Here is a 27,522-nt window from a genome sequence, read left to right on the forward strand (position 1 = left end):
ATCAATGATATCATATTAAAACATGTACTGAGACTACTATAGAAAAGAGGCAGGGATATTATCATCATCATCATCATCATTGGTATTGTTGTTAAGCTGAACGTAGAGAAAAAGTATTCACTGGCCGACCCCCAGATCTATTGTAGAAAGAGTCCTGTTGAGACACTATCATGTAATGGAAGTTGGCACTTGAGTTGTACGCTACTAAAGAAGGAGAAAACATTAGGGTATAATGGTTCCACTACGTATGTGATATGACCTTTCTAGATTCGTTTTCCGCCTCAAAAAACCCTATTGAAATCAATGAGAGACGGAAAAATGCTGTGAATGGCCGCGACCGTTTTTGATGCGTTTTCAAGCGGTTTTAGGCAAAGAAAAAAATGCTTGCGTTTTTTTTTTCCTTTGCCTGTTGAAGAAGGAGATAAAAATAACGCTTTAAAATGGGCATAAAGAACCACGTAGGAAAACGCATCAAAAACTGTGTCAAAAAACGTGTGTGGCAAAAAAAACACTTAAAAAAAGGCGGAGCTAATTTTTCCAGGCAGAATTTTTTGCCTGCAAAAAACTCCACATGAACAAAACCTTAAAAGCAAACAGGCTGGGAGGGTAAAACACTGACTGCATATTAAAAAGGCCAATTTCTCCCGGTTGATGGCTGCACAAGAGGAAATAGACTGGGGGCAACTATTGTCAAATAAATATACAGACACTACATGGGAATGCTTTACATGTACTTTAAGTAATTACACTGTAAAATATAATCTTATAAGTAACAAGTATTAAAAACCCTAAAATGAAACTAGAAAAAGCTTGCTTCTAATGTTAATAAGACAATAAATGACAAGGTAAGCGGACACACACACACACACACACACACACATACACACACACACACACACTTCCATACACACACACCTACATACTTCCATACACACACCTACATATTTCCATACACACACACTAACATACACACACACACACACACACACACACACACACACACACACACACACCTACATACTTCCATACACACACACACACACACACATACTTCCATACACACACCCCCATACACACCCCCACCCCCATACACACCCCCATACACACACACACCCCCATACACACACACACACCCACACACACACACACCTACATACTTCCATACACGCACACACACCTACATACTTCCATACACACACACCTACATACTTCCATACACACACACACACACACACACCTACATACTTCCATACACGCACACACACCTACATACTTCCATACACACACACACACACACACCTACATACTTCCATACACACACACACACACACACCTACATACTTCCATGCACACACGACACACACACGACATACACACACACATACACACACACAGATACTTCCATACACATATACACACACACCCACATACACCTACATACTTCCATACACATACACCTACATACTTCCATACACATACACCTACATACTTCCATACACACACACCTACATACTTCCATACACACACCTACATACTTCCATACACACACACCTACATACTTCCATACACACACGACACACACGCACACACACACACACCCATACACACACACACACACACATACACACACAAACACACCTACATACTTCCATACACACACACACACATACATACTTCCATACACACACACGTACGTACATATAAATACATTACACAGATACATTTACATATATTCAAATTAAGCACATACATATATCCACACTATACAAACACATATATCCACATTACACTCTACACACAAACATATATCGACATTATACACACACGCACACATGCACATTACACAAATACATTTACACATTACACACGAGGAAACATTATTCACCTGGTATATCCCTGCCGCTCCGGTGGTCTCGCCACTCATTTTAGCTGTCCTGCAGTGATGAAATTTCAGCTTCACGCACGTGACCGCTGCGTCAATGCTGAGGCCAGTGACTGGCTATAGCAATCATGTGTAGGTAGTTATCATGTCATCACTGCATGACAGCAGACACAGGCCTGCTAATCCTCTGAAGCAGAGGTGGATATATTAAGCGAGAGTGCTTTCTGTAAAGAACTTGGTTAGGGGTTTAGGGAGTAAGAGGGTTAGCGGGTTAGGGTTGGAGTTAGGGTGTTAGAGGGTTAGGGTAAGGGTTTAGGGCGTTAGGGGTTTAGAGGGTAGATGTTAGGGTTAGAGGGTTAGTGTTAGGGGGTTATAGGGTTAAGTTTAGGGTTACAGCTTTTCCAGAAGCGGAATTCCCAGCCAGAGCATTATCCGATGCTCTGGCTGAAATTTCCGGCATCTTAAAGTCCCCAACATCGCTGTTTATATATGGACAGTGACATAAAGGTCTTTCTCAAGAGAGGAGTCCTCGACATGACCATTTGCTGCAAAGCGCTTTGTTAGGGGGTTAGGCATTAGGGTTAAGGGGTTGGGATTTAGGGGATAGGGTTTTTTCAAGAGCGGAATCCCCGGCCAGAGCATTGCCTTGGATTCTCGCATTACAAAGCCCTTGACGCCACACTCCATATATGAATACTGACGTCAAGTTCTTTCTCAAGCCAGGAAGGAGTCCACCGCCAGAGTGCTTGCTGTACAGCTCTCGGTTAGGGGATAGAGGGTTAGAGTTGGGGTTACGGTGAGGTGGTTTGAGTTAGGGTTGGGGTTATAGTTAGGGGGTTAGGAATAGTGTTAGGGTTAGGGGCTTAGGGTGCTTGGGTTAAGGGGTTTGGGTTCTAGGTTTAGGGGTTAGGATTGGGGGATAGGATTAGGATTTAGAGTTTAGTGGTTAGGGTCAGGAATAAGGATAGGTTTAGGGTTGGAGTTAGAGTTAGAAGGTTAGGGTAAGAGGGCTAGGTTTAAGGTTAGGAGCAGAATCCCCAGCCATAGTGTTTCCGACGCTCTGGCTGAGGAATCCGGCATCTTATAGCCCCTGCCGTCACTGTCCATTTATGGACATTGACTTCAGGGGCTCATTCTAGGAGTGGAATCCCCGGCAAGAGTTTTGCCAACGCTCTGTCAAGGGATTCTCGCATTACAGAGCACTTAACGTTACTCTCCATATATCAACAGGGATGCCAAAGTCTTTCTCAAAACAGGAATCCCCGGCCAGAGTACTTGCTGTAAAGTTCTTGGTTAGGGGCTACATTTAGGGATAGGGTTTTAGGGGTTAGGGTTAGAGCTTTTCCAGGAGCGAAATCCCCGGCCAGAGCATTGCTGACGCTCTGGTTGGGGATTCCAGCATCTTAAAGCCCCTAATGTTACTGTACATGTATGGACAGGGACGTCAGGGGCTTCCTCTAGGAGCGTAATCCCCAGCCAGAGTGTTGCCTACGTTGGGGTTATGTTTTAAGTTAGTGGGTTAGGAAGTTAGTGTGTTAGGGGTTGTGGATAGGGGGTTGGGGTTAGGATTAGAATCAGGGTTAAGGTAAAAGGGTTAAGGGTTTAGGGTGCTGGGGTTAAGGGGTTAGGTTTTGGGGATTAGGGTTTGTGTTAGGGTTTAGAGCATAGTGTTAGAAATAGGGTTAGGGGTTGGGGTTAGGTTTTGGGTTAGCGGGTTAGGAAATTAGAATGTTAGGAGTTGGGGTTAGGAACAGGGTTAGAATCGGTGTAGGGTTGGGGTTAGGGGTTAAAGTTCGAAAAGGGTTAGGAATACGGTGAGGGTAGTGGGTTGGGGTTAGGAATAGGTTTGTGGTTAAGGGATAGGGTTTAGAGGTTAGGGGCTATGGTTGCGGGTTAGGGTTAGGAATATGGTTAAGTTTAAATGGGTAGGGTGTTAGGGTTAAGGGGTGGGGGTTAGGGAGTTGGAGCTAGGGTTAGGGGATAGGGTTAGGGTTTAGAGGTTAGTTGTTAGCGTTAGGAATAGGGTTGGTGTTAGGATTTAGAGGTTAGAGGCTAGGGTTGGGGATTAGGAATATGGTTAGGGTTACAGTGTTAGGGGGTTGGGGTGCAATTTTAAAGGGGTTAGGATAAGGGTTAGGGTTTAGCAGTTAGGGTTGGGGATTAGGGGTAGGAATAGGGTTAGTGGTTAGGGTTAGAAGATCAGGGTTGGGATTTAGGGTAAGAGTTAGGGTAAGAATAATGGGGTTAGGGTGCTAGGGTTAAGTGGTAAGGTTTAGTGGGTTAGGGGATAGGGTTAGTTGTTAGGGTTTAGAGGTTTGTGTGGTTAGGGTTGGGGTGTTAGAGTTTGGGTTAAGGGATTAGGGGCTATGGTTAGAGTTAAGGGATAGGATTAGGGCTTTTCCTGACGCTCTGGTTAGGGATTCCGGCATCTTAAAGGCCCTAATGTTACTGTTTATATATGGACTGCGACATCAGGGGCTCCCTCTTGGAGAGGAATCCCCGGCCAGAGTGTTGACTACGCTCTGGCCGGGGATGCTCGCATTACAAATCCCTTAATGTCACTCTCCATATATGAACCGGGATGTCAAGGTCTTCCTCAAGACAGTCCCAGGAGTCCCTGGACAGAGCCCTTGCTGTAAAGCGATTTGTGATGGTGTTAGGGTTGGGGTTAAGAATAGAGTAAGGTGGTAGGGTTTGGGTTAGGGGGTTAGTAAAAGGGTTGGCGTTAGCAGATAGGGTTTAGAGTTCAGGGTCGGGGTTAGGAATATTTTTAAAGGTTAGGGGTTAGAGGTTGGGGTTAGGGTTAAAGTGTTAGGACGTTGGGGTATGGGTTAGGATGTTAGGGCTAAGGGGTTGGGGTTAGGGGATTATGCTTAGGGGATAGGGTTAGGTTTATAGTTAAGATGTAGGGGTAGGGTTAGATGTTAGGGTTTGGGCAAAGGTTTAGGGGGTTAGGAATAGGGTTAGGGTTTAGAGGCTAGTGGTTGGGGGTTAGGATTAGTGGTTTAGGGTTAGCGTTTGGATTAGAATTCAGGATGGAATTCGGGTTAGGAGTTAGGGCTCCTCCAGGAGCCAAATCCCCAGCCAGAGCCATAATGGGTTAGGAATAGGGTTAGGATGTTAGCGTTTGGGGTTAGGGTTAGGAATAGGGTTAGAGTGAAAGGATGGGGTTGAATTTAGGGAGTTAGGGGCTAGGGTTTAGAGATTAGGTTTGGGGGGTTTGGAATAGGGTTGGGGTATGTAATGAGGCGAAGGGGTTAGAGTGTTAGGGTTTAGGAATAGGGTAGGGGGTTAGGGCTAGGGGTTATGAAAAGGTTAAGGTGAGGGGTTAAGGAGTTAGAGTTAGGGTTTTTAGGTTAGGAGTGGGGGTTAGGAATAGGGTGAGGGTATGTGGTTAGGGGGTAGGGTTTTGGATAGGGGGTTGGGGTAGGGTTATAAATTAGAGTTGGGGGTTAGAGTTAGGAATACGTTTGAGGTAAAAGGGTTAGGGGGTTGAGGGCTAGGGTGCTAGGGTTAGGGTTTGGGGATTAGGGGGTATGGTTTGTGTTAGAGTATAGAGGTTGGGGTTTAGGAATAGGGTGAGTGTTATGGTTGGGCTTAGGTTTAGGGGGTTATGGTTTTAGGGCGAAGGGTAGGGTTACAGGGTTGCGGTTAGGGTTAGCAGGTTAGGGTTAGAAAGTTAAGGAGTTAACGTTATGTGTTAGGGTTTGTATTAGGGGGGTTAGTATTAGTGGATAGGGTTGGAGTGAAGGTGTTAGGGGTTGGGGTTAGGGGGATAAATTTGGGTTAGTGTTTGGGGAATAGGGTTTGTGTGATTGGCTTAAGGAGTTAGGGGTTGAGGTTAGGCAATAGGGTTGGGGTTAAAGTTAAGAATAGGGTTAGAGGCTTAGGGTAAATAATAGGGTTAGACTTAGGGAGTTAGGTGGCTAGGGTTAAGGGGTTAGGGGTTTGAGTTATGGGATTAGGGTTAGAGTGTTAGGGTTTTTGGTTTAGGGGGTTGGGGGTGTTAGGTTTAGGGGGTTAGGAATAGTGTGAGGGTAAGTGGTTAGGTGTAGTTTTGGTTTTAGGAATAGGGTCTGAGTTAGGGAATAGGCTTTAGGGGTTAGGGTTGGAGGTTAGGAATAGGGTTAAGGCTAAAGGGTTAGGGGGTTGGAGTTTGGATTAACGGGTTAGAGTTAGGGGATACGGTTAGGGGGTTTGGAATAGGGTTAGTAAAGTTTAGGGGTTAGGGATGGGGGTTAGGGTTGTAGTTAGGGGTTTAGGATTAGAGTTTGGGTTAGAACTAGGGGTAGGGTTAGTGGGTTAGGGATTTTCCGAGAGCAAGATTCCCGGCCAGAGCCATAATTGGTTAGCAATAGGGTTAGGGGTTGGGGTTAGTATTATGGGCTTAGGAATAGGGTGAGGTGTTAGGGTTGAGGTAAGTGCTGTAGTGAGGGGCTAGGGTTAGAGTTTAGATTTTGGGATTAAGAATAGTGTTATGATTTTGAGGGGGGTAAATGTTGAGGTTAGGCGTTTAGGTTAGGGGGTTAGTGTTTTGATGTTAGGGTTAAGGGTTAGGATTAGGTTTTGGGTTATCAATAAGGTGAGAGAAAGTCATTAGTGGGTAGGGTTTTGGCTAAGGTTTTGGGATTAGGTATAGAATTAGGCGACATGGTAACGGGTAAGGGTTGGGGGTTAGAGTTAGTAATAGAGTTAAAGGGTTAGGGTGCTAGGGTTAAGGGGTTGGATTTAGAGTTTTGTTGTTTAGGGGTTTGGGTTAGGATTAGGGGTTAGGGAATAGAGGTTAGTGGATTAGGAGTATTAATAGAGTTAACGGTTAGAGTATTAGGGTTGGGGTGTTGGGGGTTAGGTTTAGTTCTTAGGGTTAGGGGTACTATGGTTTGGGTTAAAATTAGGGGATAGGGTTGGGGGTTAGGAATAAAGTTGGAAGGTTAAGGTTAGGTTAGAGGGTTAGGATTTAGGGTGAGTTAGAATTAGGGTGATAGGGTTTGGGGGTTAGCATTAGGGGCTAGGGTTAGAGTTAGGGGTTTTCCAGAAGCGAAATCCCTGGCCAGGGCGTTGCTGATGCTTTGGTTGGAGATTCCGGCATCTTAAAGCCCCTAATGTTACTTGTTTTTTATGTGGACAGTAACCTCAGGGGCTCCCTCTCGGAGCGGAATCCCTAGCCAGAGTGTTGCCTACCCTCTAGCCGGGTATTCTCGCATTACAAATCCCTTCATGTAACTCTCTATCAATGAACAGTGATCTCAAGGTCTTTCTCAAGACAGGAGTACCTGGCCAGAGCGCATGCTGTAAAGCGCTTGGGTGAGTGGGTTAGGGTTGGGGATAGGGTTGGGTTGTTAGGGTTGGGGTTAGGAGTTTAGGGTTAGAATTATGGATACGGTTAGTGGGTTAGGGAATTAGGGGTTACGGTTAGGGCTTTTCCATGAGTGAAATCCCTGGCCAGAGCCATAATGGCTTAGGAATAGGGTTAAGGTGTTAAGGGTTGGAGTTAGGATTCGGGGGTTCTAATACGGTTAGGTTGATGGGGTAGGGTTAGGGTAAGTGTGGTTAGGGAGTTAGGGGCTTGGATTTAGAGGTTAGGTTGAGGGTTAGGAATACGGTTGGGGTTACGAATAGGGTGAGGGGGTTAGAGTATTAGGGGTTAGTAATAGGGTAGGGGGTAAGGGCTAGGGGTTATGAATTGGGTTAAGGTAAGGGTGATGGTGTAGGGTTGGGGTAAGTGTTGGGGTTAGGCGGTTAGGGTTAGGGAGTTAGGGTTTTGAGGTTAAAGTTGGGTTTAGGAATAGGGTGAAGGTTAGTGGTTAGGGGGTAGGGTAGTGGATAGGGGGTTAGGGGTAGGGATTAGGAATAGAGTCAGGGGTTAGGGTTTAGAGGTTAGGGGGTAGAGTTAGGAATAGGGTTAAGGTTAAAGGGTTAGGTTTAGGGGGTTGGGTTTAGGGTGCTAGGGTTAAGTTGTTTGGGGATTAGGGGATAGGGTTTGTGTTAGGGTTTAGAGGTTAGTGGTTAGAAATAGTGTTAGGGAGAGAGTGTTAGGGTTGGATTTAGGTGTCAGGGGGTTGGTGTTAGGGGATTAAGAATAGGGTTAGGGGGGTATGGTTGGGGTTAGGATTTAGATATCAAGGGTTAAGGTTGGGGGTTAGGAATTGGGTTAGCAATAGTTTGAGTGTAGGGGGTGGGGGATAGGGTTTAGAGGATATGGGCTAGTGTTGGGGGTTAGGAATAGGGTTAGGGAGTTAGAGGTTGGGGCTAGGGTTAGAGTGGTAGGGGGTTGGGGTGCTATTTTAAAGGGGTTTGGGTTAGGCGGTTAGGATTAGGGGTTAGTTGTTAGGGTTGGGGTTGAGGGTAGGAATAGGGTTAGGCTGGGGGTTAGGGTTAGTTGTTAAGGAGCCATATATGAGTTTGGAGTTGGGATAGGGATTATAGTAAGGGGATACGGATATGGAATAAGTTTAGAGGTTAATGGTTGGGGTTAGGAGTTTAGGGTTAGATTGGTTTAGAATTAGGGATACGGTCAGTGGGTTAGGGAATGAGGGGTTAAGGCTTTTCCAGGAGTTAGGGTGTTAGGGGTTTGGGTTAGGATTAATGAGTTCAGAATAGGGTTAGATTGATGGGGTAATGTTGTGGTAAGTGTTGTGGTTAGGGAGTTACGGGCTATGGTTTAGAAGTTAGGTTGAGGGTTTAGGAATAGTGCTAGGGTTGGAGTTAGGAATGGGGTGAGGGGGTTAGAGTGTTAGGGGTTAGTAATAGGTTAACTAGGGGTTATGAATAGGGTTAAGGTGAGGGTGATGATGTAGGGTTGGGGTAAGGGTTGGAGTTAGGCGGTTAGGTTTAGGGAGTTAGAGTTTTGAGGTTAGGGTTGGGGGTTAGGAATAGGGGTAGGGTTGGGGTTAGGATTTAGATATCGGATTATGGTTGGGGGTTAGGAATTGTGTTAGGCGGTTAGGAATAGTGTGAGTGTAGGGGGTGGGGGTTAGGAATAGGGTTGTGGTTAAGAGATATGGTTTAGAGGATAGTGGCTAGTGTTGGGGGTTAGGAATAGGGTTAGGGAGTTAGAGGTTGGGGCTAGGGATAGAATGGTAGGGGTTTGGGGTTAGGTTGCTATTTTAAAGGGATTTGGGTTAGGGGGTTAGAAGTTAGTGGTTAGGGTGGGGGTTGAGGTTAGTTGTTAGGGGGCCCTATATGTAAGGGGGTTAGGAGATATGGATTAGAGTAAGGGGATAGGTTAGGTTTAAGTTTAGAGGATTGTGGTTAGGGTTGGGTTGTTAGGGTTGGAGTTAGGAGTTTAGGGTTAGAGATTGCGTTAGAATTAGGGATAAGGTCAGTGGGTTAGGGAATTAGGGGTTAGGGCTTTTCCAGGAGTGAAATCCTTGGTCATAGCCATAATGGTTTAGGAATAGGGTTAGGGTGTTAATGGTTGGGATTAGGATTAGGGGGTTCAGAATAGGGTTAGGTTGAGGGGGTAGGGTTGGGGTAAGTGTTGTGATCAGGGAGTTAGGGGCTAGGGTTTAGAGGTTAGGTTGAGGGGTTAGGAATAGTGTTAGGGTTGGAGTTAGGAATGGGGTGAGTGGGTTAGAGTATTAGGGGTTAGTAATAGGGTAGGGGTACGGGCTAGGGGTTATGAATATGGTTAAGGTGATGGTGTAGGGTTGGGGTAAAGGTTGGAGTTAGGGAGTTAGAGTTAGGGTTTTGAGGTTAGGATTAGGAATAGGTTTAGGGTTTGGGTTAGAAATAGGGTGAAGGTTAGGGGGTAGGGTAGTAAATAGGGGGTTGGCGTTAGGATTAGGGGTTAGGAATAGAGTCAGGGCATAGGTTTAGGATTTAGAGGTTAGAGGGTAGAATTAGGAATAGGGTTAAGTTTAAAGGGTTAGGTTTAGGGGGTTGAGAGTTGGGTTTGGGGCGCTATGGTTAAGGGGTTAGGGTTTGTAGATTAGGGGATAGGTGGTTTGTGTTAGGGTTTAGAGGTTAGTGGTTAGAAATAGGGTTAGGGGAAAGGGTGAGGGTGTTGGTGTTAGGTGTTAGGGTATTGGGATTAGGGGGTTAAGAATAGGGTTAGTGAGGGGGGTAGGATTGGGGTTAGGATTTAGAGATCAGGGGTTAAGGTTGGGGGTTGGGAATTGGGTTAGGGGGTTAGGAATAGTCTGAGAGTAGGGGGTTGGGATTAGAGGGTTAGGAATGGGGTTGTGGATAAGCGATAGGGTTTATAGGATACGGGCTAGTGTTGGGAGTTAGGAATAGGGTTAGGGAGTTACAGTTTGGGGCTAGGGTGTTGGGTTGGGGCTAGGGTGCTATTTTAAAGGGGTATTGGTTAGCGGGTTAGGATTAGGTGTTGGGGTTCAGAGGTTAGTGGTAAGGGTTGGGGGTTAAGGGTAGGGTTAGGGTGGGGGTTAGGGTTAGTTGTTAGGGGGCTATATATGTACAGTAACGTCAGGTGCTCCCACTAGAAGCAAAATCCCCGGCCAAAGTTTTGTCAATGCTCTGGCCGGGGAATCTCGCATTACAAAGCCCTTCTCACATCACTCTCCATATATGAACATTGACGTCAAGGTCTTTCTCAAGACAGGCGTCCCCGGCGAGAGCGCTTTCTGTAAAGAACTTGGTTAGGGTTAGAGGGTTTGGGTTAGGGGTTTAGGAGTTGGGGTTAAAGGGGTTGGAGTTAAGGTTAGGGACTCGGGAGTAAGAGGGTTAGGAGTTTAGGGTTGTAGTTAGGGGGTTAGAGGGTGAGGGTTTAGGTGGTTAGCGATTTAAGGGGTTAGAGGGTAGAGGTTATGGGTTAGAGGGTTAGTGTTAGGGGGTTATAGGGTTAGTGGTTGAGTTTAGGGTTACAGCTTTTCCAGGAGCGGAATCCCCAGCCAGAGCATTTCCGACGCTCTGGCTGAGAATTCCGGCATCTTAAATTCCCCAATATCACTGTTTATATATGGACAATGATGTCAGGGGCTTGCATTACAAGGCACTTACCGTCACACTCCATATATGAAGAGTGACATCAAGGTCTTTCTCAAGACAGGAGTCTTTTACCTGAGCGTTTGCTGTAAAGTTCTTGGTTAGCATTTTAGGGGGTTAGGCATTAGGGTTAGGCTTTTAGGGGTTAGGGATAGAGCTTTTCCAGGAGAGAAATCCCTGGCCAGAGCATTGCTGACGCTCTATTTGGGGATTCCGGCATCTTAAAGCCCCTAACGTTACTGTACATGTATGGACAGTGACTTCAGGGGCTTCCTCTAGGAGCGTAATCCCGAGCCAGAGTGTTGCCTACGTTCTGGCCGGGGATTTTCGCATTAATAATCCCTTCATGTCACTCTCCATATGTGAACAGTGATGTCAATGTCTTTGTCAATACAGGAGTACCTGGCCAGAGCGCTTGCTGTAAAGCGCTTGGGTGAGGGGGTTGGGGTTATGAATATGGGTGGCATTAGGGGATAGGGATTAGAGGTTAGGGTTGCGGGTTAGGAATAGGGTTAAGGTTACAGTGTTAGGGTTAGAGGTTTAGGGGGTTGGGTTAGGGAGTTAGGGTTGAGGGGTTTGAGTTAGGGGATTAGGGGATAGGGTTAGAGTCTAGAGGTTAGGGTTCGGGGTTAGAAATAGGGTAAGGGTTAGAGTATTCTGGTTATGTTTAGGGTGTTGGGGTTAGGGGTAGGGTTGAGGTTAGGTGTTAGGGAGTTAGGGGGTTAAGGTTTGGGTTATTGTTAGAATAAGGGGATACAGTTAGGAATAGATTTAGGGTTTAGAGGTTAGTGATTAGGGTTGGGGGTTAGAGTTGGGTTGTTAGTGTTGGGGTTATGGATTTAGGGATAGGGTGAGGGGGTAGGGTTAGGGTAAGAGTTGGGGTTAGGGGCTAGGGTATAGAGATTAGGGTTAGGAATATTGTTATGGTTGTAGGGTTGGGGTTAGAAATGGGGTCAAGGGGTTCGAGTGTTAGGGAAGAGTGTTAGTTAGTTAGTTAGTTAGTGTTAGTTAGAGTGTTACGTTAAGAATAGGGTAGGGGGTTTTGTATAGGGTTAAGCTGAGGGGGTGGGGTTGGGGTTAGGCTGTTAGAGAGTTAGGGTTTTGAGGTTAGGGTTGGGGGTTTTGGTTAGGAATAGGGTCAGGATTGGGATTAGGAATAGGGTGAGGGTAAGTGGTTAGGAGGTAGGGTTGTGGATAGGGGGTTGGGGCTAGGATTCGGGATAGGGTTTAGGGAGTAAGGGGTTAGGGCTATTCCAGGAGCGAAATCCCCAGCCAGAGCCATAATGGGTTAGGAATAGGGTTAGGGTGTTAGCGTTTGGGGTTAGGATTAGAAGGTTAGGAATAGGGTCTGGGGGTTAGGAATAGGGTTAGAAGGTTAGGGTTAAGGTTAGGTTAGAGGGTTAAAATTTAGGCTAAGAGTTAGAATTAGGGTGATAGGGTTAGGGGGTTAGCATTAGGGTTTAGAGGTTAGCGTTGGGGTGTTAGGGTTAGGGGCTAGGGTTTTGGGGTTAGGGGCTAGGGTTAGGGGTTAGGGCTTTTCCAGAAGAGAAATACCCAGCCAGGGAGTTGCTGATTCTCTGGTTGGGGATTCCGGCATCTTAAAGCCCCTAATGTTACTTTGTTTTGTGTGGACATTGACCTCAGGGGCTCCGTCTAGGAGCGGAATCCCCAGCCAGGGTGTAGCCTACGTTCTGGTTGGGTATTCTCGCATTACAAATTCCTTCATGTAACTCGCCATATATGAACAGTTAGGGTTGTGTTGTTAGGGTTGGAGTTAGGAGTTTAGGGTTAGTATTAGGGATACGGTTAGTGGGTTAGGGAATTAGGGGCTACGGTTAGGGCTTTCCCAGGAGTGAAATACCTGGCCAGAGCCATAATGGCTTAGGAATAGGGTTAGGGGGTTTAGAATAGGGTTAGGTTGAGGGGGTAGGGTTGGGGTAAGTGTTGTGGCTAGGTAGTTAGGGGCTAGTGTTTAGAGGTTAGGTTGAGGGGTTAGGAATAGAGTTAGGGTTGGGGTTAGGAATCAGGTGAGGGGGTTAGAGTGTTAGGGGTTAGTAATTGGGTTGGGGGTAAAGGCTAGGGGTTATGAATAGGGTTAAGGTGATGGTGTAGGGTTGTGGTTAGGCGGTTAGGGAGTTATCGTTAGGGTTTTGAGGTTAGGAATAGGGCTTGAATTAGGAATAGGGTGAGGGTATGTGGTTAGGGGGTAGGTTGTGGATAGGGGATTGGAGTTAGGATTAGGGGTTAGGAATAGAGTCAGGGGATAGGGTTAGGGTTTAGAGGTTAGGGGGTAGAGTTAGGAATAGGGTTTAGGTAAAGGGTTAGGATTAGGGGGTTGAGGGTTAGGGGGTTGGGTTTAGGGTGCTAGGGTTAAGGGGTTAGAGTTTGGTGGTTAGGGGCTAGGGTTTGTGTTAGGGTTTGGAGAATAGTGGTTAGAAATAGGGTTAGGGGCTTAGGGTGAGAGTGTAAGAGTTGGGGGTAGTGTTGGGTTTAGGGGGTTAAAAATATGGTTGGGTTTAGGATTTAGATATCGGGGGTTAAGGTTGGGGTTAGGCATTGGATTAGGGGTTAGGAATAGTGGGAGGGTAGGGGGTTAGGAATTGGGTTGTGGTTAAGGGATAGGGTTTAGAGGATAGGGGCTAGTGTTGGGGTTTAGGAATAGGGTGTTAGGGTTAGGGAGTTACAGGTTGGGGCTAGGGTTAGGGGGTTGGGGTGCTATTTTAAAGGGGCTTGGGTTATGGGGTTAGGATTAGGGTTTAGAGGTTAGTGGTTTGGGTTGGGGGTTAAGGGTAGGGTTAGGGTGGGGGTTAGTTGTTAGGGGGCTAGGGTGTGGGTTAAAGGTAGGGGATAGTGTTGTGGGTTAGGAATAGGGTTAGGGTTAATGTTAGAGTTTTAGGATTTAGGGTACGCGTTAGGATTAGAATTAGGGGGTTAGGGTGCCAAGGTTAATGGGTAAGGGTTAGAGGATAGTTAAGTTTTAGGGTTTAGAGGTTAGTGGTTAGGGCTGTGGGGTTAGCGTTGTGGTGTTAGGGTTTGGGTTTAGGGGCTATGGTTAGAGTTAGGGAATAGAATTAGGGCTATTCCAGGAGTGAAATCCCCTGCCAGGGCATTGCTGAAGCTCTCGTTAGGGATCCCGGCATCTTAAAGCCCCTAACGTTACTGTTTATATATGGACAGTGACATCAGGGTCTCCCTCTTGGAGCAGAATCCCTGGCCAGATTGTTGCCTACGCTCTGGCCGGGGTTTCTCACATTACAAATCCCTTAATGTCACTCTCCATATATGAACAGTGACGCCAAGGTCTTTCTCAAGAAAGAAGTGCCTGGACAGGGTTTAGGAATAGGGTTAAGGTTAAAGGGTTAGGGTGTTATGGGGCTGGGGTTAGGGTAATATTGTTAGGGGGTATGGGTTGAGATATTAAGGTTAAGGTTTTGGGATTAGGGGATAGACTTAGAGTCTAGGGGTTAGTGGTTAGGGTTGGGGAGTTAGGAATTGGGTTAGGGGGTAAGGGTTAGAGCATTGGGGTTAGGTTTATGGTTAGGGTGTTGGGGTTAGGAATAGGGTTAGGGTTTAAAGGTTAGTGGTTAAGGTCCGGGTTGTTAGGGTTAGGGGTTTTCGTTTAAAGTTTGGGATAGAATTAGAGTTAGGGAGTTGGGGGTAAGGGCTTTTCCAGGAGCGAAATCCTCAGCCAGAGCCATAATGGGTTAGGAATAAGGTTAGGGGGTTTGCGTCTTAGCATTTGGGGTTAGGATTAGTAATAGTGTTAGGATGAGGTTGTAGGGTTGGGGTTAGGGAGTTAGAGTTTGGGGCTAGGGTTTAGAGGTTAGGTTTGAAATATTGTTGGAGTTAGGAATGAGGAGAAGGGGTTAGAGTGGTAGGGTTTAGGAATAGGGTAGGCGGTTAGGGCTAGGGGTTATGAATAGGGTTAACGTGAGGGTGAGTAGGGTAGGGTTGGGTAAGGGTTAGGGAGTTAGAGTTAGGGTTTTGAGGTTAGAATTGGGGGTTAGAATTAGGGTGAGGGTAAGTGGTTAGGTGGTAGGGTTTTGGATAGTGGGTTGGGGTCAGGGATAGGGTTTATAGGTTAGTGTTGGGGCTTAGAGTTAGGAATATGTTTAAGGTCAAAGGGTTAGGCGTTGAGGGTAAGGGTGCTAGGGTTAAGGAGTTAGGGTTTGGGGATTAGGGGATAGGGTTTGTGTTAGAGTTTAGAAGTTAGGTGTTAGAAATAGGGTTAGGGTGAGAGTGTTATGGTTGGGCTTAGGGGGCTATGGTTTTAGGGGGAAAGTGTTAGGGGTTGGGGTTAGGGGTATAAATTTGGGTTAGTGTTTGTGGGTTAGGGTTAGTGGTTTAGGGAGTTAGGGGTTGAGTTTAGGCAATAGGGTTAGGGTTGGGGTTAGGGTTAAGAAAAGGGTTTAGAGGCTTAGGGTAAAAGATAGGGTTAGAATTAAGTGGGTTAGGTGGCTAGGGTTAAGGGGTTTGGGGTTTAAGTTATGGGATTAGGTTTAGAGTTTTAGGGTTTTTGGTTTAGGGGGTTGGGGTGTTAGGTTTAGGGGGTTAGGAATAGTGTGAGGGTAAGTGGTTAGGGGTAGGTTTGGTTTTAGGAATAAGGTTTGTGTTAGGAGATAGGGTTTAGAGGTTGGGGTTAGGGTTTGGGGTTAGGAATAGGGATAAGGCAAAAGGGATAGGGGGTTGGGGTTGGAGTTTGGATTAACGGGTTAGAGTTAAGGGATACGGTTAGGGGATTAGGAGTAGGACTAGAGTTAGAGTTTTTGGTTTAGGGGGTTAGTTATAGGGTGAAGTTTAGCGAGTAGGGTTGAAGTTAGGGGTAGCAGGTTAGAGTTAGAAAGTTAGGGAGTTAACATTATGGGTTTGGGTTAGGGGGTTTAGTATTAGGAGATAGGGTTAGATTTGGAGTTAAGGTGTTAGGGGTTGGGTTTAGGGGGTTATGTTTGTATTAGTGTTAGGGTCTGAGTTAGCGGTTTAGAGAGTTAGGGGTTGAGGTTAGGGGTAGGCGATAGGGTTGTGAGGTTAGGGTTAAGAATAGGGTTAGAGGGTTAGGGTAAGTGTTAGAATTAGGGTTCTGGGGTTAGGGGTTTGGTTATGGGGTTAGGGCTACGGAATTAGGGTTAGAGTGTTAGGGTTTTTGCTTTAGGTGGTTGGGGTGTTAGGTTTAGGGGGTTAGGAATAGGGCGAGGGTAAGTGGTTAGGGCTAGGATTAGTTTTAGGAATAGGGTTGGTGTTAGGGGAATGGGTTTAGAGGTTAGGGTTGGGGGTTAGGAATAGGGTTAAGGCTAAAGGGTTGGGTTGGGATTAGAGTTAGAGGGTTAGGGGGTTGGAGTTTGGATTAATGGTTTAGAGTTAGGTGATACGGTTAGGGGGTTAGGAAAATGGTTAGGGTTTAGAGGTTAGGGATGGGGGTTAGGGTTGGGTTGTTAGGGTTGTAGTTAGGGATTTATGGTTAGAGTTTGGTTTAGAATTATGGTTAGGGTATAGTGGGTTAAGGCTTTTCGGGGAACAAAATCCCCGGCCAGAGCCGTAATTGGTTAGGAATAGGGTTAGGGTGTTATGGGTTGGGGTTAGTATTATGGGTTTAGGAATAGTGTTAGGGTTGGGGTTAGGGCTTTAAGGCATTGAGATTAGGGTTTGGGGTTAGGAATAGGTTGAGGGTAAGTGGTTAGGGTTTTGGAAAGGGGGTTGGGGTTAGAAATAGGGTTAGGGGATATGGTTAGGGTTAAGAGGTTAGGGTTGGGGGTTAGAGTTAGGCATAGGGTTAAGGTCAAAGGGTTAGGTTTGGGGTTTAGGGTTAGAGTTTGGGATAGAATTAGGGTTAGAGAGTTGGGGGTTAAGGCTTTTCCAGGAACAAAATCCCCAGCCAGAGCCATAATGGGTTAGGAATAGGGTTACGGGGTTAGGGTGTTAGCGTTTGGGGTTAGGAAAAGGTTAGGATGAGGGGGGTAGGATTGGGGTTAGAGTTAGGGGCTGGGATTTAGAAGTTAGGTTTGGGGATTTAGAATAGTGTTAGGGTTTTAGTGTTAGGGTTAGGAATTGGGAGAAGGGTTTAGATTGTTAGGGGTTAGAAATAGGGTAGGGGATTATGAATAGGGTTAACGTGAGGGTGAGTGGGTAGTGTTGTGGTAAAGGTCGGGGTTAGGGAGTTAGAGTTAAGGTTTTGAGGTTAGGGTTTGGGGTTAGGAATAGGGTTAGGGTGAGAGTGTTAGGGTTGGACTTAGGTTTAGGGGGTTTTAGTATAGGGTTGGGGTTAGGTTTTTGGCTGCGGGGCTAGGGGATTAGGGTGTTAGAGTTTTAGGGTGAAGGTTAGGGGTAGGGTTGAAGTTAGGGTTAGGGGCTTGCGGTTAGGTTTAGCAGGTTAGGGTTAGAAAGTTAGGGAGTTAACATTATGGGTTTGGGTTGGGGTTTAGTATTAGGGGATAGGGTTAGGTTTGGCATCAAGGTTTTATGGGTTGGGTTTAGGGGGTTATGTTTAGGTTAGTGTTAGGGTTAGTGGCTTAGGGAGTTAGGGGTTGAGGTTAGGGTTAGGCAATAGGGTTGGGGGTTAGGGTTAAGAATAGGGTTAGAGTAAGAGTTAAGGTTAGAATGTGAGGGTTAAGGGGTTAGGGGTTTGAGTTATGGGGTTAGGGCTAGGGAATTTGGGTTAGAGTGTTATGGTTTTTGGTTCAGGGGGTTGGGATGTTAGGTTTAGGTGGTTAAGAATAGGGTGAAGGTTAGGGGTAGGGTTGGAGTAAGGTGTTAGCGGGTTAGCAGGTTAGGGTTAGAAATTTAGGGAGTTAACGTTATGGTTTAGGGGGCTAGTATTAGGGGATTGGGTTAGGGGTTGGGGTTTGGATTAGCGGCTTAGGGTGTTAGGGGTTGAGGTTAGGGTAAGGCAATAGGGTTAGGGGGTTAGGGTTCGAAGGTTGGTGGCTTAGGGTAAGAGTTATGATTAGAATTACGGGGTTAAGGTGTTAAGCTTAAGGGGTTCCAGTTAGGGTAAAGAGTCTCAGGCCAGAGCGCCTTACATTCATTTTAAAGCCCCTGACGTCACTGTCCTTATATGCACAGTGACATCAGGGGATTCACCGGGCTCAGCGCTTAAAGTAGCGCTGTGCCCAGGGGCTACGGGAGACGTATCCATCATTACTCACATAAACATAGATATATACACATTGTACACACATACACACATACATATATACACATTATAAAGATATTTACATAACAAACATACACACTTATACATACATACATACACATATTACACACACCTACATATATACACATACACGTTGCACATAGATACATACATATATATACATTACACACACAGACACGCATATACACACTATATACATATTACATACACATACATGTTACACATAGATACATACATATATATATATATCTACAATTATACACATACATATATACACATTACACAGACATTGGCACAAGTATATAAACTTTAAACACTTTACATACATACACATACATATATACACATTACACAGATACATATATCAACATTATACACATGCATATATCCACATTACAGAAATACATATATCCACATTACACACATACATATATCCACATTACACACATACATATATCCACATTACACACTTACACATATATCCACATTACACACTTACACATATATACACATTACACACATACATATATCCACATTACACACATACATATATCCACATTACACACTTACACATATATCCACATTACACACTTACACATATATCCACATTACACACATACATATATCCACATTACACACTTACACATATATACACATTACACACTTACACATATATCCACATTACACACTTACATATATCCACATTACACACATACATATATCCACATTACACACTTACACATATATACACATTACACACATACATATATCCACATTACACACTTACATATATCCACATTACACACATACATATATCCACATTACACACATACATATATCCACATTACACACTTACATATATCCACATGACACACATACATATATCCACATTACACACATACATATATCCACATTACACACATACATATATCCACATTACACACTTACACATATATCCACATTACACACTTACACATATATACACATTACACACTTACATATATTCACATTACACACTTACACATATATACACATTACACACATACATATATCCACATTACACACTTACACATATATACACATTACACACTTACACATATATCCACATTACACACTTACACATATATACACATTACACACATACATATATCCACATTACACACTTACACATATATACACATTACACACTTACACATATATCCACATTACACACTTACACATATATACACATTACACACATACATATATCCACATTACACACTTACATATATCCACATTACACACATACATATATCCACATTACACACATACATATATCCACATTACACACATACATATATCCACATTACACACTTACACATATATCCACATTACACACTTACACATATATACACATTATACACTTACATATATTCACATTACACACTTACACATATATACACATTACACACTTACACATATATACACATTACACACATACATATATCCACATTACACACTTACACATATATACACATTACACACTTACACACTTACACATATATACACATTACACACTTACACATATATACACATTACACACTTACACATATATACACATTACACACATACATATATCCACATTACACACTTACACATATATACACATTACACACATACATATATCCACATTACACACTTACATATATCCACATTACACACTTACATATATCCACATTACACACTTACACATATATACACATTACACACATACATATATCCACATTACACACTTACACATATATACACATTACACACTTACACATATATACACATTACACACATACATATATCCACATTACACACTTACATATATCCACATTACACACTTACATATATCCACATTACACACATACATATATCCACATTACACACTTACACATATATCCACATTACACACTTACACATATATCCACATTACACACTTACATATATCCACATTACACACATACATATATCCACATTACACACATACATATATCCACATTACACACTTACACATATATACACATTACACACTTACATATATCCACATTACACACATACATATATCCACATTACACACATACATATATCCACATTACACACTTACATATATCCACATTACACACATACATATATCCACATTACACACATACATATATCCACATTACACACTTACATATATCCACATTACACACATACATATATCCACATTACACACATACATATATCCACATTACACACATACATATATCCACATTACACACTTACACATATATCCACATTACACACTTACACATATATACACATTACACACTTACATATATTCACATTACACACTTACACATATATACACATTACACACATACATATATCCACATTACACACATACATATATCCACATTACACACATACATATATCCACATTACACACTTACACATATATCCACATTACACACTTACACATATATACACATTACACACTTACATATATTCACATTACACACTTACACATATATACACATTACACACTTACACATATATACACATTACACACATACATATATCCACATTACACACTTACACATATATACACATTACACACTTACACATATATCCACATTACACACTTACACATATATACACATTACACACATACATATATCCACATTACACACATACATATATCCACATTACACACTTACACATATATTCACATTACACACTTACACATATATCCACATTACACACTTACATATATCCACATTACACACTTACACATATATACGAATTACACACTTACACATATATCCACAATACACACTTACATATATCCACATTACACACATACATATATCCACATTACACACTTACATATATATCCACATTACACACTTACACATATATCCACATTACACACATACATATATCCACATTACACACTTACATATATCCACATTACACACATACATATATCCACATTACACACATACATATATCCACCTTACACATATATCCACATTACACACTTACACACATACACATATATACACATTACACACTTACATATATTCACAGTACACACGTACACATATATACATATTACACACTTACATATATCCACATTACACACTTACACATATATACACATTACACACTTACACATATATCCACATTACACACATACATATATCCACATTACACACATACTTATATCCACCTTACACATATATCCACATTACACACTTACACACATACACATATATACACATTACACACTTACATATATTCACAGTACACACTTACACATATATACATATTACACACTTACATATATCCACATTACACACTTACATATATCCACATTACACACATACATATATCCACATTACACACTTACACATATATCCACATTACACACATACATATATCCACATTACACACTTACATATATATCCACATTACACACTTACACATATATCCACATTACACACTTACATATATCCACATTACACACATACATATATCCACATTACACACTTACATATATCCACATTACACACATACATATATCCACATTACACACATACATATATCCACCTTACACATATATCCACATTATACACTTACACACATACACATATATACACATTACACACTTACATATATTCACAGTACACACTTACACATATATACATATTACACTTACATATATCCACATTACACACTTACACATATATACACATTACACACTTACACATATATCCACATTACACACTTACACATATATACACATTACACACATACATATATCCACATTACACACTTACACATATATACACATTACACACTTACACATATATCCACATTACACACATACATATATCCACATTACACACATACATATATCCACCTTACACATATATCCACATTACACACTTACACACATACACATATATACACATTACACACTTACATATATTCACAGTACACACTTACACATATATACATATGACACACTTACATATATCCACATTACACACTTACACATATATACACATTACACACTTACACATATATCCACATTACACACTTACACATATATTCACATTACACACTTACGTATATCCACATTACACACTTACACATATATACACATTACACACTTACACATATATACACATTACACACATACATATATCCACATTACACACTTACACATATATCCACATTACACATTTACATATATTCACATTACACACATATATATCCACATTACACACATACATATATCCACATTACACACTTACATATATCCACATTACACACATATATATCCACATTACACACATACATATATCCACATTACACACTTACACATATATACACATTACACACATACATATATCCACATTACACACTTACACATATATACACATTACACACTTACATATATTCACAGTACACACTTACACATATATACATATGACACACTTACATATATCCACATTACACACTTACACATATATACACATTACACACTTACACATATATCCACATTACACACTTACACATATATACACATTACACACATACATATATCCACATTACACACTTACACATATATACACATTACACACTTACACATATATCCACATTACACACTTAGGCCTCGTTTACACGAGCGTGTGCGTTTTGCGCGCGCAAAAAACGCTGCGTTTTGCACGCGTTGGCATTGCGTTTTGCCTGCGTATACGCAGCGTTGTTGCGTTTTAAACGCGCGCATGACTAGCGTTTGCAACGCGCGTCAAAAACGCAGAGGAGATTCATGCCAGGCCAGCCTACAAATAGGCCAGCTGGCCCAACCCCTGCTTGCTGGGAGAAGCAGGTTTAGCACCTTAATCTCCGCCTCTGCCGAGCTCGTCGATGTGTGGAATATGGCTTTGCCATTATGTCGCGCAGGTGGCGTGTCTTTGGGACGACAATGCAATTGTCCATGCAGAATGTGACACGTGTTATAGAATTGTGTGTCGGTCTGCATAACTTCTGCTGCATTAATGATGCTACCTTTGATGCAGCAAATATACTTACAGATGCAGGCAGCAGCCTCAGTGTCCCGGTTATTCCTCCCGTCCTCATCAGCGGCTCGCCGTAGATAGTCCAGGACCCGGGCATCTACTTGCCCCGCTGCGGAGGCCTGTTGAGCACGGGCCCGGCGAGTGCGGGCACGCACGGGGCGCTCCTCTGCCGGAGAGGCGACGGCCCGTGCGGACTGGCCAGGGGCGGGCTCCAGGGGTGTCGGCTCTGGGCTAGGGGGCAGGACAGGGGCAGCAGGAGGTTCCGGCCGAGACTCGCCCACGTCTGTCTCTTCTGCGGTATCCTCCAAATTGTCTGTGGTTCTAGAAAGAGGAAATTACGTTAAAACAGAATATATAACAATGCCTACAACAACACGATGGCAAACAGGACATGGGCGAACACACATTAGACACATGCAATGGCAGAAACTCTTACGTGCGCATCTCCATGATGTCCTTCAAGAACATCAGCTGTTGGGTATACATATACGGTCGCTTGCGAGATGCGCCATCCCCGCTGCGTCCCCTTTCACCCATTTCACGCCGGAATTGGTCACGGCAGCTCCGCCACCGTGTTTTGATCTCTTGGACTGTTGGAGTTAAAAAACAGATATCATGCCATCAGACCTATGACCTCTCACTTTAAATTAAGGGCCCTGCACTGCCAATTACGTGGTACACAAAAGTTTCTCGTGAAAATGCGCAGAAGACACATACAGGGCCCCAGTTCTTCAAAAGGGATGTCATGCTTTGCCAGAAAATGCCTGGTACTCACCCAACCGACTGCGGTCACGGGTTCGGCCACTCTCCCACTCCTGGCCAAACAGCTCCTTTGCCACCTCCTCCCAGGCGTCCTCCTTGGCCGTCCGGTTGTGGTACGCCTCCGAGCGAGTGTCCCAAATTTCGGGATGTCCCTGGACCAGGACGAGGAGGCGCTCCACGTCCATCCCACGCGGCATGGCAGCAGATGTTGACAGTGGAAGATACCTTCACAGTCTCCAGTCACTAGCCCTGCCCACTCGCAGTGGAAACTCAAGCACTTCCTGGTTTTTGTTTGCTTTGTCCAGCTTTATAGACTGTTTTTCATGGACATAACAAGTGATGCGTGATTTTCGCGCATGCAACGCAGGAGCGTCCGTGTGGCATGCGTTGTTTTCACGCACCCATTGACTTCAATGGGTGCGTGATGCGCGAAAAACGCACGATTTTAGAACATGTCGTGAGTTTTACGCAACGCACGCGCACTGCGCAAAATTCACGCATCGTCTAAACAGCCCCATAGACTATTATAGGTGCGTACGACACGCGTGAAAAGCACGCGCGTCACACGCGCGTATAATACGCTCGTGTAAATGAGGCCTTACATATATCCACATTACACACTTACACATATATACACATTACACACTTACACATATATCCACATTACACACTTACACATATATCCACATTACACACATACATATATCCACATTACACACATACATATATCCACATTACACACTTACACATATATACACATTACACACTTACATATATTCACAGTACACACTTACACATATATACATATTACACACTTACATATATCCACATTACACACTTACACATATATACACATTACACACTTACACATATATACACATTACACACATACATATATCCACATTACACACTTACACATATATACACATTACACACTTACACATATATATACACATTACACACTTACATATATCCACATTACACACTTACACATATATACACATTACACACTTACACATATATCCACATTACACTTACACATATATCCACATTACACACTTACATATATCCACATTACACACATACATATATCCACATTACACACTTACACATATATCCACATTACACACTTACATATATACACATTACACACTTACACATATATCCACATTACACACTTACACATATATCCACATTACACACTTACACATATATCCACATTACACACATACATATATCCACATTACACACTTACACATATATCCACATTACACACTTACATATATATACACATTACACACTTACACATATATCCACATTACACACTTACACATATATCCACATTACACACTTACACATATATCCACATTACACTTACACATATATCCACATTACACACTTACATATATCCACATTACACACATACATATATCCACATTACACACTTACACATATATCCACATTACACATTTACATATATTCACATTACACACATATATATCCACATTACACACATACATATATTCACATGTACACACTTACATATATCCACATTACACACTTACATATATACACATTACACACTTACACATATACACATTTCACACATACATATATACACATTACACACATACATATATACACATTACACACTTACACATATATCCACATTACACACTTACACATATATCCACATTACACACATACATATATCCACATTACACACTTACATATATCCACATTACACACATACATATATCCACATTACACACATATATATCCACATTACACACATATATATCCACATTACACACATACATATATCCACATTACACACATATATATCCACATTACACACATACATATATCCACATTACACACTTACACATATATCCACATTACACACATACATATATCCACATTACACACTTACACATATATCCACATTACACACATACATATATCCACATTACACACTTACACATATATACACATTACACACATACATATATCCACATTACACACTTACACATATATCCACATTACACACTTACACATATATCCACATTACACACATACATATATCCACATTACACACTTACACATATATCCACATTACACACATACATATATCCACATTACACACTTACATATATCCACATTACACACATACATATATCCACATTACACACTTACACATATATTCACATTACACACATACATATATCCACATTACACACTTACACATATATCCACATTACACACTTACACATATATCCACATTACACACATACATATATCCACATTACACACTTACACATATATCCACATTACACACTTACATATATACACATTACACACATACATATATCCACATTACACACTTACATATATCCACATTACACACATACATATATCCACATTACACACTTACACATATATCCACATTACACACATACATATATCCACATTACACACTTACACATATTTCCACATTACACACTTACACATATATACACATTACACACATACATATATCCACATTACACACATACATATATCCACATTACACACTTACATATATCCACATTACACACATACATATATCCACATTACACACTTACACATATATCCACATTACACACATACATATATCCACATTACACACATACACATATATACACATTACACACATACATATATCCACATTACACACATACATATATCCACATTACACACTTACACATATATACACATTACACATATATCCACATTACACACTTACATATATACACATTACACACATACATAGATCCACATTACACACTTACACATATATACACATTACACACTTACACATATATAACCACATTACACACTTACATATATCCACATTACACACATACATATATCCACATTACACACATACATATATCCACATTACACACATACACATATATACACATTACACACATACATATATCCACATTACACACATACATATATCCACATTACACACTTACACATATATAACCACATTACACACTTACATATATCCACATTACACACATACATATATCCACATTACACACATACATATATCCACATTACACACATACACATATATACACATTACACACATACATATATCCACATTACACACATACATATATCCACATTACACACTTACACATATATACACATTACACATATATCCACATTACACACTTACATATATACACATTACACACACATAGATCCACATTACACACTTACATATATACACATTACACACTTACACATATATCCACATTACACACATACATATATACACATTACACACTTACACATATATAACCACATTACACACTTACATATATCCACATTACACACATACATATATCCACATTACACACATACATATATACACATTACACAATTACATATATATCCACATTACACACTTACACATATATCCACATTACACACTTACATATATCCACATTACACACTTACATATATCCACATTACACACTTACATATATATCCACATTACACACTTACACATATATCCACATTACACACTTACATATATCCACATTACACACTTACACATATATCCACATTACACACTTACATATATCCACATTACACACATACATATATCCACATTACACACATACATA

The 27,522-nt window shown here is 42.1% G+C and overlaps 1 protein-coding gene across 1 annotated transcript; it reads right to left on the bottom strand.

Moving 5' to 3' along the window:
* Positions 1 to 91: 91 nt before the first annotated feature.
* Positions 92 to 24,272, bottom strand: LOC142733355 (uncharacterized). The gene is made up of 4 exons (XM_075849520.1): positions 23,850 to 24,272; positions 23,511 to 23,664; positions 23,088 to 23,395; positions 92 to 204 (listed from the first exon to the last, which is right to left on the bottom strand). Exons 1-4 carry the CDS (start codon positions 24,031 to 24,033, stop codon positions 92 to 94), a joined length of 759 nt encoding a protein of 252 aa, XP_075705635.1. The 5' UTR covers positions 24,034 to 24,272.
* Positions 24,273 to 27,522: the final 3,250 nt, after the last annotated feature.

Source organism: Rhinoderma darwinii, unplaced genomic scaffold (genome assembly GCF_050947455.1).
Source record: "Rhinoderma darwinii isolate aRhiDar2 unplaced genomic scaffold, aRhiDar2.hap1 Scaffold_94, whole genome shotgun sequence".
Lineage (NCBI taxonomy): Eukaryota > Metazoa > Chordata > Amphibia > Anura > Rhinodermatidae > Rhinoderma > Rhinoderma darwinii.

What these genes read in the sequence shown, in the direction of transcription:
- LOC142733355 (XM_075849520.1), bottom strand. Translation starts at nt 24,033, where the DNA reads ATGCCGCGTGGGATGGACGTGGAGCGCCTCCTCGTCCTGGTCCAGGGA. An exon ending in CCGTGACCGCAGTCGGTTGG is followed by an intron (nt 23,665 to 23,849) that starts GTGAGTACCAGG and finishes TAACTCCAACAG; the next exon opens with TCCAAGAGATCAAAACACGG. An exon ending in TGAGGCTGCTGCCTGCATCT is followed by an intron (nt 205 to 23,087) that starts GTAAGTATATTT and finishes CTCCTTCTTTAG; the next exon opens with TAGCGTACAACTCAAGTGCC.